We start from the raw sequence: 16640 nt of genomic DNA on the forward strand, positions 1-16640 counted from the left end.
AAAATAAAGAAAATAAAACACTGAATTGAAAAATTGTAAAATTTAAAAATTGAAAGATTCAAAACTTGGAAAACTGGAAAAAACTCCTCGTTTTTCCGTTTTCTTCGATTTTACAATTTTTTGAAATGAGAATTTTTCGGTTTTTTTAGCTTCTTTGATTTTTCAATTTTTCTGTTTTTCGATGTTTCGAATTCATAATTTCTGGTTTCTTAATTTTAATTTTTTCAAATTCTCCTCTGATTTTTCCAATTTCTCAATTTTTAATTTATCGATCTTTCAGTTTTCGTTTCCCCAGTTTTTCAAGAGAATTCTTGATTTTTATTTTTAATTTTCCGGATTTTTTAATTTTCATTTGCTCGATTTTATATCACAATTTTTTAATTTTCATTTCCTTTATTTTTTCGATGTTTCTTTCGGTTCTATAATTTTTCGTTCTGAAAAAATTGAAAAAACGAAAAATTTTCAAATCGAAAAAATGAAAAAAAAAACCCGGATTCATGTATCGAAAATATATATTCTTGTAAATAATTAAGAAACAAATCTTGAGTAATCAAAACTGAGAAAAAGAATAATTTTTTCGAGAATTATACATGTTACAAAGAAACATAATCACTAGCTTGTCGGAAATGGTAATTTTTTTCTTTAATTTTGTGCCTCGTTTGTATCGCACTGCAGAAAATAAAAACATGTTTTCCATTCGAGCTTGTTTTTAACTGTTGACAAAATAGGAAAATTATCTGTCTTAAACAGAGGACGGATAGTTAGGCAAATGTTTGTACCTCGCATTTTTCAGTCTCTTAAACAATATTTGTAAAAGTACAAGACTAATTATCTTTTCCTCTCTACTGACCATTTTATATGGTTTCATCATTTTGATGATTTAGTGATACAGTGTGTTCGTTTATCATGGATGACTGTCGTGGACATAGTAACTACAATCTGGCCTTCGAAATTATTCGACTGTGAAAAGCTGTTACAAGCCATTTCCGAGATCGTTGGCGTCAAAACAAAACCTTCTAGTTCTAGAGGGTTCTATCGTAAGAATTTGTCTCCACATTCGGGATAAAAATAAAATGAGAGTTTTAAGTTTTGGACGAAAATCTAGCGACTGTTCGACACAAAGCTGAACAAATTCATCTTGGTTGTTGACGGGCGGGGGAAATGTGGAAAAGTTTGCGTACCACACTATAGACGGTAAAAGTGCAATTATTGTGAAGCTTGGTGCTCCATCTTTTGTTAATCACTTCAAAATGATACTCTGGGATGGGGATAATCGGTACGTACGAAAATACTATTTACAATTTTTATAAAAATCGTTGTAGCTCTTATTCGTATTACATTTCGGTTTCTCTCGATCAGAAGAACTGGAAAAGAGTTATCGACTACAGTCGTATTAGTTGTCGTTCAGACCAAGTTCTGTTTTTTGATCAGCAAGTGGTTCAGTACGTAAAAATCGTAGGAACGCAAAACACGTCCAACAAAGTAAGGTTATAAACCGTACTTACATCTGTATTTTTTTGTTTAATCAATCAGGGGTTTCACATCACATCCTTTGAAGCGTATTTCAAAAATGACTCACCTACAACCATGAATACCATTATTTGCCCAAATTACAATGTTGCAACTTCAGACAAGAAAGCGATTGTAATTAAAGGGTAAGTAAAATAGTACTCAATTAATCAATTAATCACACAAATGATAATTTTCTAAGAGAAAAGCCTTCGGCCCTGCTAGATGGTAATTGGCAAGAATATGATGGGAGCTCAGGCTATTCCTATCATAAAATTGGAAGTGGAAATCTTACCATACAACTAGGTACCTTTGTGAAATTTATATTAAGTAATTGTTAATTAAAAATACTAATTCGTAGCTCAACCGTACAACATATCAACAATGCGACTCTTGTTATATGATAACGATTCCAGACGCTATAGATATTTTGTTGAAACTTCACTTAATAATTCAGACTGGGAGATTGCGGTTGATCTAAGAAACGAAGATTGCAGATCTTGGCAGAATCTTAGTTTTAAAGAGAGGGCTGTAGTTTTTATTAGGATAACAGGGGCCCTCAACACTAATACTGGCAACGACGTAAGTGAATCTAGCTTAATTAAAATATTTCGGGGAAGGCAATTTTCAATAATTTTCTTGTACTTATATACTTCTAGTATTTCCATGTGGTTCATTTCGAATGTCCTTCCGAGGTGTGAGGAAAACTAACTGAAAACTTGCAGACCACTTACAAGATTTCTACAAAACGCATGCTTTATATTGTTAATAAAAAATTTTAGCGATTATTGTACATGAATCATTTTCTCCCGAATCATTACAATCCAATTTTTTTATTTTTCAGTTTTTCACTATTTCAATTTCCAAATTTTTTATTCGGTTATTCAATGTACAAATTTGCAATTCTTGGATTTTTTAACATTTAGATTTTTTGATTTATTTCTTCATATATCCAATTCTCAATTTTGCAATACTTCAGTGTTGCTGTTTTACAGTTTTTCAGTTTTGCAATTTTGACAATTCTATAATTTTACTATACAATTCGTTTTTAACTTATCGAATAAAAGAAAATATAAGGATTGCAAAATAAAATATTAAAAAAACAAAATGAAAAATAGTAAAAACCAAAAATACGTATTGTAAAATCGAAATTCTGAAAATTAAATAAATCGGAAAATCCAACAGTAGGAAATTCAAAATTGAAAAATTGAAAGCTTTAAAGATTGGAAATTTATAAAATCGAAGTTATTGCAAAAATAAGGGAACTGAAAAAACGAAAAATTGTGATATAAAATCGACAAAATGAAAATAAAAGAATCGTGAAAAATAAAAATAAAAATCAAGAATTGATTTGAAAAACTGAGGAAACGAAAATTGAAAAATCTAAAAAAAACCTCAGAAACCGAAAGATTGCAAATCGAAAACTTGAAGAAAAGAAAAATTGAAAAATTTGGAATTCTGGAAATCAAAAAATTGAAAAAATTGAAAAATGAAAAAACGAAAAATTCTGAGAAATTTGTAAAAACGGATTTTTAATTTTGCAATTTTTTATTTATTCGATTTTCAGTTTTTCAATACTTCAGTGTTGAGATTTTATAGTTTTTCGACTTTACAATTTAGACGATTCTATAATTTTACCATACAATTCGTTTCTTCTTCTTTCCACTTTTTCAGTTTGGCAGTTTTTCGTTTTATCAGTTTTCAGATATCTCAATTTTTTTTGATTTCTCAACTTGTCGAATAAAAAATGGACAAAGTTTAAAATGAAAATTTTCAAAAATCTACATGTTGGAAATCAAAAATAGAAGAAACGAAAACTGAAAAATCTAAACATTAAAAATTGAAAAACTAAAAGCTCGAAAAATTGCATACAATACGTATTTATTTGGGCAAATTAAAAATAAAAATCAAAAATTCGTTTGAAAAATTGAGGAAATAAAAACTAAAAATCGGAAAATTAAAAATTCAGAAATTCAAAAATTGAAAAGTCAAAATTACGAAAGTGAAAAATTGCAAATCGAAAAATTGGAGAAAAGACAAATTGAAAAAATGCAAAATAGAAAAAACGAAATGTCGAAAATTAGAGAAATTGGAAAATTGGACAACTGGAAATCCAAAATTGCAAAACTGAAAAATTTAATAATTGGAAAATCGATGAACTGAAAAATCAAAGACAGAAAAAACGAAAAATTGTAACACTAAATCGAGAAAATGAAAAAAAAGTAAAAATCAAGAATTCGCTTGAAAAACTGGGGAGACGAAAATTGAAGAATCCAAAAATTAAAAACTGAGAAACTGAAAAACCGAAAAATAAAAAATTGCAAATCGAACAGTTGAAGAAAAGAAAAACTGAAAAATTTTCAAGTCGAGGAAATGAAAAATTAGGTAAAAGAATACGAAATATTACGAAATCGAAACATTGAAAAATAGAAAAAATGAAAGAAGAAGAAAAAACGAAAAATTCTGATATCAAGGAATTGTAAAATCGAAGAAAAAGGAAAAATGAAAAGTTGCAACTTCAAAAAATTGTTCGAAAGGAAATAAATCCAAATTTTTCGAAAAGTTACAAGATTTGGTTTTGCGGATGTAATTTTTTTATGATAAACTTCAAAACCTTTGCTAGATTTCAGAGCAAAATTTTCGGTTTGTTGTTTTCTTTAATTTTCAGCTTTTCGGTTTTTAATTTCTAATTTTATAATTTTTATTCAGTGTGAAATTTTTTAATTTTTTTGTTTTTTTATTTTTTCGATTTTCAGTTTCTCAATACTTGTTGCAATTTTACAGTTCTTCGACTTCACAATTTTGACGATTCTAAAATTTTACAATACAGTTGTTTTTTTTTTCATTTTTTCGATTTGAAAATTTTTCGTTTTTTCAATTTTTTCAGAACGAAAAATTATAGAACCGAAAGAAACATCGAAAAAATAAAGGAAATGAAAATTAAAAAATTGTGAAGTCGAAGAACTGTAAAATTGCAACAAGTATTGAGAAACTGAAAATCGAAAAAATAAAAAAACAAAAAAATTAAAAAATTTCACACTGAATAAAAATTATAAAATTAGAAATTAAAAACCGAAAAGCTGAAAATTAAAGAAAACAACAAACCGAAAATTTTGCTCTGAAATCTAGCAAAGGTTTTGAAGTTTATCATAAAAAAATTACATCCGCAAAACCAAATCTTGTAACTTTTCGAAAAATTTGGATTTATTTCCTTTCGAACAATTTTTTGAAGTTGCAACTTTTCATTTTTCCTTTTTCTTCGATTTTACAATTCCTTGATATCAGAATTTTTCGTTTTTTCTTCTTCTTTCATTTTTTCTATTTTTCAATGTTTCGATTTCGTAATATTTCGTATTCTTTTACCTAATTTTTCATTTCCTCGACTTGAAAATTTTTCAGTTTTTCTTTTCTTCAACTGTTCGATTTGCAATTTTTTATTTTTCGGTTTTTCAGTTTCTCAGTTTTTAATTTTTGGATTCTTCAATTTTCGTCTCCCCAGTTTTTCAAGCGAATTCTTGATTTTTACTTTTTTTTCATTTTCTCGATTTAGTGTTACAATTTTTCGTTTTTTCTGTCTTTGATTTTTCAGTTCATCGATTTTCCAATTATTAAATTTTTCAGTTTTGCAATTTTGGATTTCCAGTTGTCCAATTTTCCAATTTCTCTAATTTTCGACATTTCGTTTTTTCTATTTTGCATTTTTTCAATTTGTCTTTTCTCCAATTTTTCGATTTGCAATTTTTCACTTTCGTAATTTTGACTTTTCAATTTTTGAATTTCTGAATTTTTAATTTTCCGATTTTTAGTTTTTATTTCCTCAATTTTTCAAACGAATTTTTGATTTTTATTTTTAATTTGCCCAAATAAATACGTATTGTATGCAATTTTTCGAGCTTTTAGTTTTTCAATTTTTAATGTTTAGATTTTTCAGTTTTCGTTTCTTCTATTTTTGATTTCCAACATGTAGATTTTTGAAAATTTTCATTTTAAACTTTGTCCATTTTTTATTCGACAAGTTGAGAAATCAAAAAAAATTGAGATATCTGAAAACTGATAAAACGAAAAACTGCCAAACTGAAAAAGTGGAAAGAAGAAGAAACGAATTGTATGGTAAAATTATAGAATCGTCTAAATTGTAAAGTCGAAAAACTATAAAATCTCAACACTGAAGTATTGAAAAACTGAAAATCGAATAAATAAAAAATTGCAAAATTAAAAATCCGTTTTTACAAATTTCTCAGAATTTTTCGTTTTTTCATTTTTCAATTTTTTCAATTTTTTGATTTCCAGAATTCCAAATTTTTCAATTTTTCTTTTCTTCAAGTTTTCGATTTGCAATCTTTCGGTTTCTGAGGTTTTTTTTAGATTTTTCAATTTTCGTTTCCTCAGTTTTTCAAATCAATTCTTGATTTTTATTTTTATTTTTCACGATTCTTTTATTTTCATTTTGTCGATTTTATATCACAATTTTTCGTTTTTTCAGTTCCCTTATTTTTGCAATAACTTCGATTTTATAAATTTCCAATCTTTAAAGCTTTCAATTTTTCAATTTTGAATTTCCTACTGTTGGATTTTCCGATTTATTTAATTTTCAGAATTTCGATTTTACAATACGTATTTTTGGTTTTTACTATTTTTCATTTTGTTTTTTTAATATTTTATTTTGCAATCCTTATATTTTCTTTTATTCGATAAGTTAAAAACGAATTGTATAGTAAAATTATAGAATTGTCAAAATTGCAAAACTGAAAAACTGTAAAACAGCAACACTGAAGTATTGCAAAATTGAGAATTGGATATATGAAGAAATAAATCAAAAAATCTAAATGTTAAAAAATCCAAGAATTGCAAATTTGTACATTGAATAACCGAATAAAAAATTTGGAAATTGAAATAGTGAAAAACTGAAAAATAAAAAAATTGGATTGTAATGATTCGGGAGAAAATGATTCATGTACAATAATCGCTAAAATTTTTTATTAACAATATAAAGCATGCGTTTTGTAGAAATCTTGTAAGTGGTCTGCAAGTTTTCAGTTAGTTTTCCTCACACCTCGGAAGGACATTCGAAATGAACCACATGGAAATACTAGAAGTATATAAGTACAAGAAAATTATTGAAAATTGCCTTCCCCGAAATATTTTAATTAAGCTAGATTCACTTACGTCGTTGCCAGTATTAGTGTTGAGGGTCCCTGTTATCCTAATAAAAACTACAGCCCTCTCTTTAAAACTAAGATTCTGCCAAGATCTGCAATCTTCGTTTCTTAGATCAACCGCAATCTCCCAGTCTGAATTATTAAGTGAAGTTTCAACAAAATATCTATAGCGTCTGGAATCGTTATCATATAACAAGAGTCGCATGGTTGATATGTTGTACGGTTGAGCTACGAATTAGTATTTTTAATTAACAGTTACTTAATATAAATTTCACTAAGGTACCTAGTTGTATGGTAAGATTTCCACTGCCAATTTTATGATAGGAATAGCCTGAGCTCCCATCATATTCGTGCCAATTACCATCTAGCAAGGCCGAAGGCTTTTCTCTTAGAAAAGTATCATTTGTATGATTAACTGATTAATTGAGTACTATTTTACTTACCCTTTAATTACAATCGCTTTCTTGTCTGAAGTTGCAACATTGTAATTTGGGCAGATAATGGTATTCATGGTTGTAGGTGAGTCATTTTTGAAATACGCTTCAAAGGATATGATGTGAAATCCCTGATTGATTAAACAAAAAAATACAGATGTAAGTACGGTTTATAACCTTACTTTGTTGGACGTGTTTTGCGTTCCTACGATTTTTACGTACTGAACCACTTGCTGATCAAAAAACAGAACTTGGTCTGAACGACAACTAATACGACTGTAGTCGATAACTCTTTTCCAGTTCTTCTGATCAAGAGAAACCGAAATGTAATACGAATAAGAGCTACAACGATTTTTATAAAAATTGTAAATAGTATTTTCGTACGTACCGATTATCCCCATCCCAGAGTCTCATTTTGAAGTGGTTAACAAAAGATGGAGCACCAAGCTTCACAATAATTGCACTTTTACCGTCTATAGTGTGGTACGCAAACTTTTCCACATTTCCACCGCCCGTCAACAACCAAGACGAATTTATTCCAGAAACAACTTCAGCTTTGTGTCGAACAGTCGCTAGATTTTCGTCGAAAACTTAAAACTCTCATTTTATTTTTATCCCGAATAGGGAGACAATTTCTTACGATTGAACCCTCTAGAACTAGAAAGTTTTGTTTTGACGCCAACGATCTCAGCAATGGCTTGTAACAACTTTTCACAGTCCAATAGTTTCGAAGGCCAAATTGTAGTTACTATGTCTACGACAGTCATCCACGATAAACGAACACACTGTATCACTAAATCATCAAAATGATGAAATCATATAAAATGGTCAGTAGAAAGGAAAAAGATAATTAGTCTTGTACTTTTACAAATATTCTTTAAGAGACTGAAAAATACGAGGTACAAACATTTGCCTAACTATCCGTCCTCTATTTAAGACAGATAATTTTCCTATTTTGCCAACAGTTAAAAACAAGCTCGAATGGAAAACATGTTTTTATTTTGTGCAGTGCGATAGAAACGAGACACAAAATTAAAGGAACAAAATTACCACTTCCGCCAAGCTAGTGATTATGTTCCTTTGTAACATGTATAGTTCTCGAAAAAATTATTCTTTTTCTCAGTTTTGAATACTCAAAATTTGTTTCTTTATTATTTACAAGAATATATACTTTCGATACATGAATTGGGGTTGAGTTTTCACCCTAACCACATTTTTAGAAAAAGAATGTTCTGAAATCTTGCAAATGTTTTAAAGTTTATCATAAAAAAATCCTTTTGCCAAACAAAATCTTATAATTTTTGGAAAAATCTGAATATATTTATTTGAAAACAATTTTTTGAAATACAACTCCTCGTTTTTCCGTTTTCTTCGATTTTACAATTTTTTGAAATCAGAATTTTTCGGTTTTTTAGCTTCTTTCATTTTTCAATTTTTCTGTTTTCGATGTTTCGAATTCATAATTTCTGGTTTTTTCATTTTAATTTTTTCAAATTCTCCTCTGATTTTTCCAATTTCTCAATTTTTAATTTGTCGATCTTTCAGTTTTCGTTTCCCCAGTTTTTCAAGAGAATTCTTGATTTTTATTTTTAATTTTCAGGATTTTTTTATTTTCATTTTCTCGATTTTATATCACAATTTTTTGTTTTTCAATTCCTTCATTTTTTCGATGTTTGTTTCGGTTCTATAATTTTTTGTTTATTCATTTTTTTCAATTTTCCGTCTTTGATTTCTCAGTTCCTCGATTTTTCAAGTTTCAAAGTTTTCAATTTTGCAATTTTGGAGTTCCAACTGTCAAGTTATTTAATTTTCAATATTTTGATTGTACAATACGTATTTGGATTTTTCTATTTTGCAATTTTTCAACTTTTAAGTTTCTCAATTTTTAATGTTTTTGATTTACAACTTTTGGATTATTAAAAATTTTCATTTTATTCTTTTTCCATTTTTTTATTCGATAAGTTGAAAAATCGAAAAACAAAAAAATCTGAAAAATTTGAAATTGAAGAATCGTCAAAATTATATATTCGAAAAAATGTAAAATTGCAACAAGTATTGAAAAACTGAAAATCGAATAAATAAAAAATCAAAAAATTAAAAATCTAAAGTTGAAAAATTCGAAAATTAAAAAATTTCACACTGAATAAAAATTATAAAATTAGAAATTAAAAACCGAAAAACTGAAAATTAAAGAAAACGAAAAACCGAAAAGTTTTGCTCTGAAATCTAGCGAAGGTTTTGAAGTTTATCATAAAAAAATTACATCCTCAAAACCAAATCTTGTAACTTTTCGAAAAATTTGGATTTATTTCCTTTCGAACAATGTTTTGAAGTTAAAACTTTTCATTTTTCCTTTTTCTTCGATTTTAGAATTTCTTGATATCAGAATTTTTCGTTTTTTCTTCTTCTTTCATTTTTTCTATTTTTCAATGTTTCGATTTCGTAATATTTCGTATTCTTTGCATATGATTTGCAATTTTTTATTTTTCGGTTTTTCAGTTTCTCAGTTTTTTATTTTTGGATTCTTCAATTTTCGTTTCCCCAGTTTTTCAAGCGAATTCTTGATTTTTACTTTTTTTTCATTTTCTCGATTTAGTGTTACAATTTTTCGTTTTTTCTGTCTTTGATTTCTCAGTTCATCGATTTTCCAATTATTGAATTTTTAAATTTTGCAATTTTGGATTTCCAGTTGTCCAATTTTACAATTTCTCTAATTTTCGACATTTCGTTTTTTCTATTTTGCATTTTTTCAATTTGTCTTTTCTCCAATTTTTCGATTTGCAATTTTTCACTTTCGTAATTTTGATTTTTCAATTTTTGAATTTCTGAATTTTTAATTTTCCGATTTTTAGTTTTTGCTTCCTCAATTTTTCAAACGAATTCTTGATTTTTATTTTTAATTTGCCCAAATGCGTATTGTATGCAATTTTTCGAGCTTTCAGTTTTTCAATTCTTAATGTTTAGATTTTTCAGTTTTGGTTTCTTCTATTTTTGATTTCCAACATGCAGATTTTTTAAAATTTTCATTTTAAACTTTGTCCATTTTTTTATTCGATAAGTTGACAAACCAAAAAAATTGAGAAATCTGAAAACTCATGAAACGAAAAACTGCCAAACTGAAAAAGTGGAAAGAAGAAGAAACGAATTGTATGGTAAAATTGTAGAATCGTCTAAATTGTAAAGTCGAAAAACTATAAAATCTCAACACTGAAGTATTGAAAAACTGAAAATCGAATAAATAAAAAATTGCAAAATTAAAAATCCGTTTTTACAAATTTCTCAGAATTTTTCGTTTTTTCATTTTTCAATTTTTTCAATTTTTCGATTTCCAGAATTCCAAATTTTTCAATTTTTCTTTTCTTCAAGTTTTCGATTTGCAATTTTTCGGTTTCTGAGGTTTTTTTTAGATTTTTCAATTTTCGTTTCCTCAGTTTTTCAAATCAATTCTTGATTTTTATTTTTATTTTTCACGATTCTTTTATTTTCATTTTGTCGATTTTATATCACAATTTTTCGTTTTTTCAGTTCCCTTATTTTTGCAATAACTTCGATTTTATAAATTTCCAATCTTTAAAGCTTTCAATTTTTCAATTTTGAATTTCCTACTGTTGGATTTTCCGATTTATTTAATTTTCAGAATTTCGATTTTACAATACGTATTTTTGGTTTTTACTATTTTTCATTTTGTTTTTTTAATATTTCATTTTGCAATCCTTATATTTTTTTTTATTCGATAAGTTAAAAAGGAATTGTATAGTAAAATTATAGAGTGGTCAAAATTGCAAAATTGAAAAACTGTAAAACAGCAACACTGAAGTATTGCAAAATTGAGAATTGGATATATGAAGAAATAAATCAAAAGATCTAAATGTTAAAAAATCCAAGAATTGAAAAATTGTACATTGAATAACCGAATCAAAAGTTTGGAAATTGAAATAGTGAAAAACTGAAAAATAAAAAATGAAAACTCGTGAAACTGCAAATTTAAAAGTTGAAATATCCAAAAGTTAGAAAATCAAAAAACTCAAAAACTTTGTTTGCTGCATACCGTTAAACAAAAAAAATTAAAAAGCGAAAAATTGAAGAAACTGAAAATGAAAAAACAAAAAATTATAAAAATAACGAAAATAAAACCAGAAATGAAGAACTGCAAATCGAAAATTTGAAGAAATGAAAAATTAAAGAATCGAAAAACCTAAAAATTAAAAAGGGAAAACTCGAAAATTTTAAAGCAAAAAATTCCAAAGTCAATAAATTGGAGAAATAAGAAAAAGAAACATTTAATAATTCGCAAATCGAAAATTAAGGAAACGAAGAATTACAAAATTAAAATTGAAGAAACAAAAAATTATAAATTCGAAAGATTGAAATATCGAATTGAAAAAATAAAGAAAATAAAAATTGACAAATTCAAAATTTAGAAAATTGAAATACTAAAAAAACTCGAAACTCGAAAAAAGAAACAAAATAAGTGAAAAATGAACAATATGAGTCAATTTGTCAAGCTGAAAAATGATTTGACGTTGGAGGGTGACTTCCAATTTTTTCAGTTGTTCGATTTGCAATTTTTAAGTTTCTCAACTTATTTTTAGATTTTCCAATTATCGTTCCCTCAGTTTTTTATGTAAATTTTTGATTTTCTCGATTTTATGTCAGAATTTTTCCTTTGTTTATTCAATGTTTCTTTAGATTTTATGATTTTTCGTTTATTCAGTTTCTCAATTTTCAGTTTTACAATTTTGGGCTCCTAGTTGTCCAATTTCTTTAATTTTCGACATTTTTAGATTTTTTTCTTATTTTTCAATTTTACAGTTCTAATTTTTAAAATTTTTTATTCGACAAGTTGGAAAATCGAAAAACTTAAAAATCGAAAAATTGGAAAGCAGAAAAAACGACTTGAAGAACTGAAAAATCTAAAAGTAGGAACATTAGAAAACCGAAACGAAAAATACTGAAAAATTGAAAAACAAAAACTGAACACTCATGAAACTACAAATCTATAAGTTCAAATATCCAAAAGTAAAATAGAAAAACTGAGAAATTTCAAAATGAAAACTCGAAGAGTTGTATACCATAAAATTGAAGGAACAAAAAAAAGAACAAATTGGAAAATTGGAAATTAAAAATTATAGAATCGAAAAACTGTAGAATTAAAAATTAATGTGTTGGATTGTAATGATTCGGGAGAAAATGATTCATGTACAATAATCGCTAAAATTTTTTATTAACAATATAAAGCATGCGTTTTGTAGAAATCTTGTAAGTGGTCTGCAAGTTTTCAGTTAGTTTTCCTCACACCTCGGAAGGACATTCGAAATGAACCACATGGAAATACTACAAGTATATAAGTACAAGAAAATTATTGAAAATTGCCTTCCCCGAAATATTTTAATTAAGCTAGATTCACTTACGTCGTTGCCAGTATTAGTGTTGAGGGTCCCTGTTATCCTAATAAAAACTACAGCCCTTTCTTTAAAACTAAGATTCTGCCAAGATCTGGAATCTTCGTTTCTTAGATCAACCGCAATCTCCCAGTCTGAATTATTAAGTGAAGTTTCAACAAAATATCTATAGCGTCTGGAATCGTTATCATATAGTAAGAGTCGCATGGTTGATATGTTGTACGGTTGAGCTACGAATTAGTATTTTTAATTAACAGTTACTTAATATAAATATCACTAAGGTACCTAGTTGTATGGTAAGATTTCCACTGCCAATTTTATGATAGGAATAGCCTGAGCTCCCATTATATTCGTGCCAATTACCATCTAGCAAGGCCGAAGGCTTTTCTCTTAGAAAATTATCATTTGTGTGATTAATTGATTAATTGAGTACTATTTTACTTACCCTTTAATTACAATCGCTTTCTTGTCTGAAGTTGCAACATTGTAATTTGGGCAGATAATGTTATTTATGGTTGTAGGTATGTCATTTTTGAAATAAGCTTCAAAGGATATGATGTGAAACCCCTGATTGATTAAACAAAAAAATACAGATGTAAGTACGGTTTATAACCTTACTTTGATGGACGTGTTTTGCGTTCCTACGATTTTTACGTACTGAACCACTTGCTGATCAAAAAGCAGAACTTGGTCTGAACGACAACTAATACGACTGTAGTCGATAACTCTTTTCCAGTTCTTCTGATCAAGAGAAACCGAAATGTAGTACGAATAAGAGCTACAACGAATTTTCTTAAAACTGCAAATAAGATTCTTGTAAGTACCGTGTATCGCCATCCCAGAGTCTCATTTTGAAGTGGTTGACAAATGATGGAGCACCAAGCTTCACAATAATTGCACTTTTACCGTCTATCATGTGGTACGCAAACTTTTCCACATTTCCACCGCCCGTCAACAACCAAGATGAATTTGTTCCAGAAACAACTTCAGCTTTGTGTCGAACAGTCGCTAGATTTTCGTCCAAAACTTAAAACTCTCATTTTATTTTTATCCCGAATAGGGAGACAATTTCTTACGATAGAACCCTCTAGAACTAGAAAGTTTTGTTTTGACGCCAACGATCTCAGCAATGGCTTGTAACAACTTTTCACAGTCGAATAATTTCGAAGGCCAGATTGTAGTTACGATGTCCACGACAGTCATGGACGATAAACGAACACACTGTATAACTAAATCATCAACATCGTTGTTAATTTTGCACCACTTTGCCACGTTTTTGAAAATTTCGATCTCGGGAGCAAAAAAAGTACTGCGTTCTAAAAGTTTAATCATCGATTTCTGTAACAAAAGTTCAATGTGAGTCAAAATTAACATTATTCTGGATTTACTTGAGACAGGTCGGTGAAACAGTCACTAGCAACGACTTCAGAGGCGTTAAGGTCCATGAAAGAATGACAGGCTTGGAGCAGTTCTTCTAAATCGTAAAGGTTGGCAGTGTTGAGGACGGCGCAAACGTTTTGCAAATTCAGAAGGGGCTTTAGTTTTTTAATTATGGTAGTTTGGAGGTCTGCGAATGAATATTGATGGGCAAGTGCTAGAATCTGAAGGGTCGAGTCTACATCAGAGGAAATCGTGATGGTACCTGAAATTTCTAAATTAGTACGCTTCTGTTGAAAAAAAAATACTGAACCACCTGTATAAATGTATTTTAACAAACTACGCAAAGTGTCGAAAGTCACACCGGTTATGGTTATTTCGGCCTAAAATTTTGATGGGGGTATTATTTTTCGTAATTTGTTTTTTTTTTAACATTATACCTGTTTTGTGTTTCCCGGATCTTCGTATAGTAGAGACTCAAAGTATTCGCTTCTCACGGCCAAAATCACCTAAAGTGTGTGATATTTTTCGATAAAATTTAAACCAAATAATTGTAAATTCACCTTGTGAGCGTATAGTTTTTGCTCATCAACGAGCAAAATAATGTCAGAAAATTTCTGGTTGAGGTAGAGTGAAGCGACATCTCCGAGCAACTTGGTGGTGTCTGTAATAGTCACAGTTTCGTCACTTTTCACCATTTTGTATAGATTTTACACAATTTATTTGTCTTGAAGTGGCGATTGAAACACTGCAGACGGGATATTTCATTTCGTTTATATAGGTAATGTAAAATGATAAAAGGAGGAAGTTTCGTCACCTCGGTTAGCAGCCGGATATTTAAGCAAACGAAACAGAAAAAACTTAAAATTAAATCAAGGTAGTTTGATATTTTTTAAATTACGTTGCCGTTTCATATTTTGGTAACTAAAGTTTCTAACAAATTTTAACTTTAGTAAATCTTAGCAACTTTACAGAAACAAATGGAAAATGTAGGTAATATTTGCATAGCTATCCGTTCTCTATTTACGAAAGATAATTTCCTATTTTCACAGCACTGAAAAACAAACTTTTATGGAAAACATGTTTTTATTTTTTCCTTCAGGAGTTAAACAGTGAACCATATCAAAGAAACAAAATTATCTCTTCCGCCATCTAGTGATTAAGTTTCTGGGTAACCGGAATTTTTCTCTAAAACAAACAGATTTGTTCTGAATTTTTATTACACAAAAACAGAAATACTGAAGAATTGAAAAACCGAAAAATCGAGAAGTCGAAAAATCTGGATTCTAAAACATTGAATAAGTAAAATAAACTGAAAAATCTGATCATCGAAAAATTGGGAAATTGGAACATCGAAAAATTCAAAACTGAGACATCGAAAAATCGTAAAATAAGAGAATCGAAAAATCGAAAAACTGAAAGACCCGAAAGTTAAAAATTGAAAAATCTTAAAAAAGAAAAAATTTGAGAATTCCGAAAATTACAAAATGGAAAAATCGCAAAATCCAAAATTTAAAAATTAACTTATTGAAACCTTGCAAGAACGAGAAATCTAAAACCTGAGAAGTTGAAATATACTTTAAAAATGGAAAAACCAAGGTGGCAAAAAATTAAAACATAAAAGGTTGTAAAACCGCAAAATTGAAAAATCGAAAAATTGAAAAAGCCAGAAATCCTAACATCAAAAAATAAAATTCGGATACCTAAAATTTAGAAATCGAAAAACTGAAAAACCGAAAAATCGAGAAATTGAAACGCCAAAATAAAAAAAATTGAAAAATCGGATAAGTGAACAATCGAAACATCTGTTCCGTCTCGAAGACCAATGTTGCGGCTCGAAGACCAATGTTCCGGCTTGAATGCCAATGTTTCGTACAATCCGAATCGTAGTACCAACGTTTTTTGTAATTCGGTTGATACGACCATGTATGGTCTTCCGAATTGTACCTTGATATTGCTCGAAGGACCTTTTGTTTGTTATAATTGAAATAATGGACAGCGTTCGGTTTTGATGTTTAATGTAGGACGGTTACAGAAGTACTAAAATTACAGTGCTATTTACAAATTCAGGTAAAGATACCCAAAGGGTCAGTGGCCGCTTCCGGAAATGCAACAACATCGAAAAATTGGAAGTAAAAATAAAAAATCGAAAAAGTTAAAAATTGAAAAATTGACAAATCAAGAAATTGAACAATCAAAGCATTGGAAGGTCCGAATCTCGATATTTAGAAAAATGGAAAAACTTAAAAAAGGAAAAATTGGAAAATAAAAAAATTAAGAATTCGGAAAATTAAAATATAAAATATAGAAGAACTGAAAACTCGGGAAATCGCAAAATCCAGGATTTTAAAAATTGAAAAATTAAAATATTGAAAACTTAAAAAATCGAGAAATCTAAAAATTGAAATGTTGAAACCAAGATGGCAAAAAATGGAAACAAAAAAATCGTAAAATCGCAAAACTGAAAAATAGAAAAATAGAAATAATGAAGAACTAACAAATGGAAAAATCTAAAATTTAAAACATTGAAAAATTGAAATATCGAAAAATTGAAAAATCGAGAAATCCAAATATAAAAAAAATACAAATTCGAATACCTAAAATTTAGAAATCCAAAAACTGAAAAATCCAGAAATTGAAACTCCTAAATTTAAAAAATGAAAAATTTTAAAATTGAAAAGTTGAAATATGGAAGATTGAGAAGTTGAAAAATTGAGTAATCGAAGTATAAAATAGTCGAAAAATTGAAAAATTTAAAG

At 28.2% G+C, this 16640-nt stretch overlaps 2 protein-coding genes across 2 annotated transcripts; both read right to left on the reverse strand.

Moving 5' to 3' along the window:
- Positions 1-6841: 6841 nt before the first annotated feature.
- Positions 6842-7595, reverse strand: LOC135123318 (BTB/POZ domain-containing protein 9-like). The gene is made up of 4 exons (XM_064047850.1): positions 7491-7595; positions 7285-7444; positions 7112-7233; positions 6842-6896 (listed from the first exon to the last, which is right to left on the reverse strand). Exons 1-4 carry the CDS (start codon positions 7514-7516, stop codon positions 6854-6856), a joined length of 351 nt encoding a protein of 116 aa, XP_063903920.1. The 5' UTR covers positions 7517-7595; the 3' UTR covers positions 6842-6853.
- A 4752-nt stretch (positions 7596-12347) lies between these two features.
- Positions 12348-14609, reverse strand: LOC135123311 (BTB/POZ domain-containing protein 9-like). The gene is made up of 11 exons (XM_064047842.1): positions 14445-14609; positions 14322-14390; positions 14198-14264; positions 13893-14146; positions 13581-13842; positions 13329-13530; positions 13123-13282; positions 12950-13071; positions 12790-12893; positions 12514-12734; positions 12348-12436 (listed from the first exon to the last, which is right to left on the reverse strand). The coding sequence occupies exons 1-11, from the start codon at positions 14577-14579 to the stop codon at positions 12395-12397; spliced, it is 1638 nt and encodes a 545-aa protein (XP_063903912.1). The 5' UTR covers positions 14580-14609; the 3' UTR covers positions 12348-12394.
- Between the last annotated feature and the right edge of the window lie 2031 nt (positions 14610-16640).

The sequence above is a fragment of the Zophobas morio genome, unplaced genomic scaffold (genome assembly GCF_036711695.1).
Source record: "Zophobas morio isolate AGI-343-1 ecotype UQ-CSIRO unplaced genomic scaffold, CSIRO_AGI_Zmor_V1 ptg000006l, whole genome shotgun sequence".
Lineage (NCBI taxonomy): Eukaryota > Metazoa > Arthropoda > Insecta > Coleoptera > Tenebrionidae > Zophobas > Zophobas morio.

What these genes read in the sequence shown, in the direction of transcription:
- LOC135123318 (XM_064047850.1), bottom strand. Translation starts at nt 7,516, where the DNA reads ATGAGACTCTGGGATGGGGATAATCG. An exon ending in CTCTGGGATGGGGATAATCG is followed by an intron (nt 7,445 to 7,490) that starts GTACGTACGAAA and finishes AAATCGTTGTAG; the next exon opens with CTCTTATTCGTATTACATTT. An exon ending in AAAGCGATTGTAATTAAAGG is followed by an intron (nt 6,897 to 7,111) that starts GTAAGTAAAATA and finishes ACTAATTCGTAG; the next exon opens with CTCAACCGTACAACATATCA.
- LOC135123311 (XM_064047842.1), bottom strand. Translation starts at nt 14,579, where the DNA reads ATGGTGAAAAGTGACGAAACTGTGACTATTACAGACACCACCAAGTTG. An exon ending in AAAAACTATACGCTCACAAG is followed by an intron (nt 14,391 to 14,444) that starts GTGAATTTACAA and finishes CACACACTTTAG; the next exon opens with GTGATTTTGGCCGTGAGAAG. An exon ending in ATCCGGGAAACACAAAACAG is followed by an intron (nt 14,265 to 14,321) that starts GTATAATGTTAA and finishes TCAAAATTTTAG; the next exon opens with GCCGAAATAACCATAACCGG.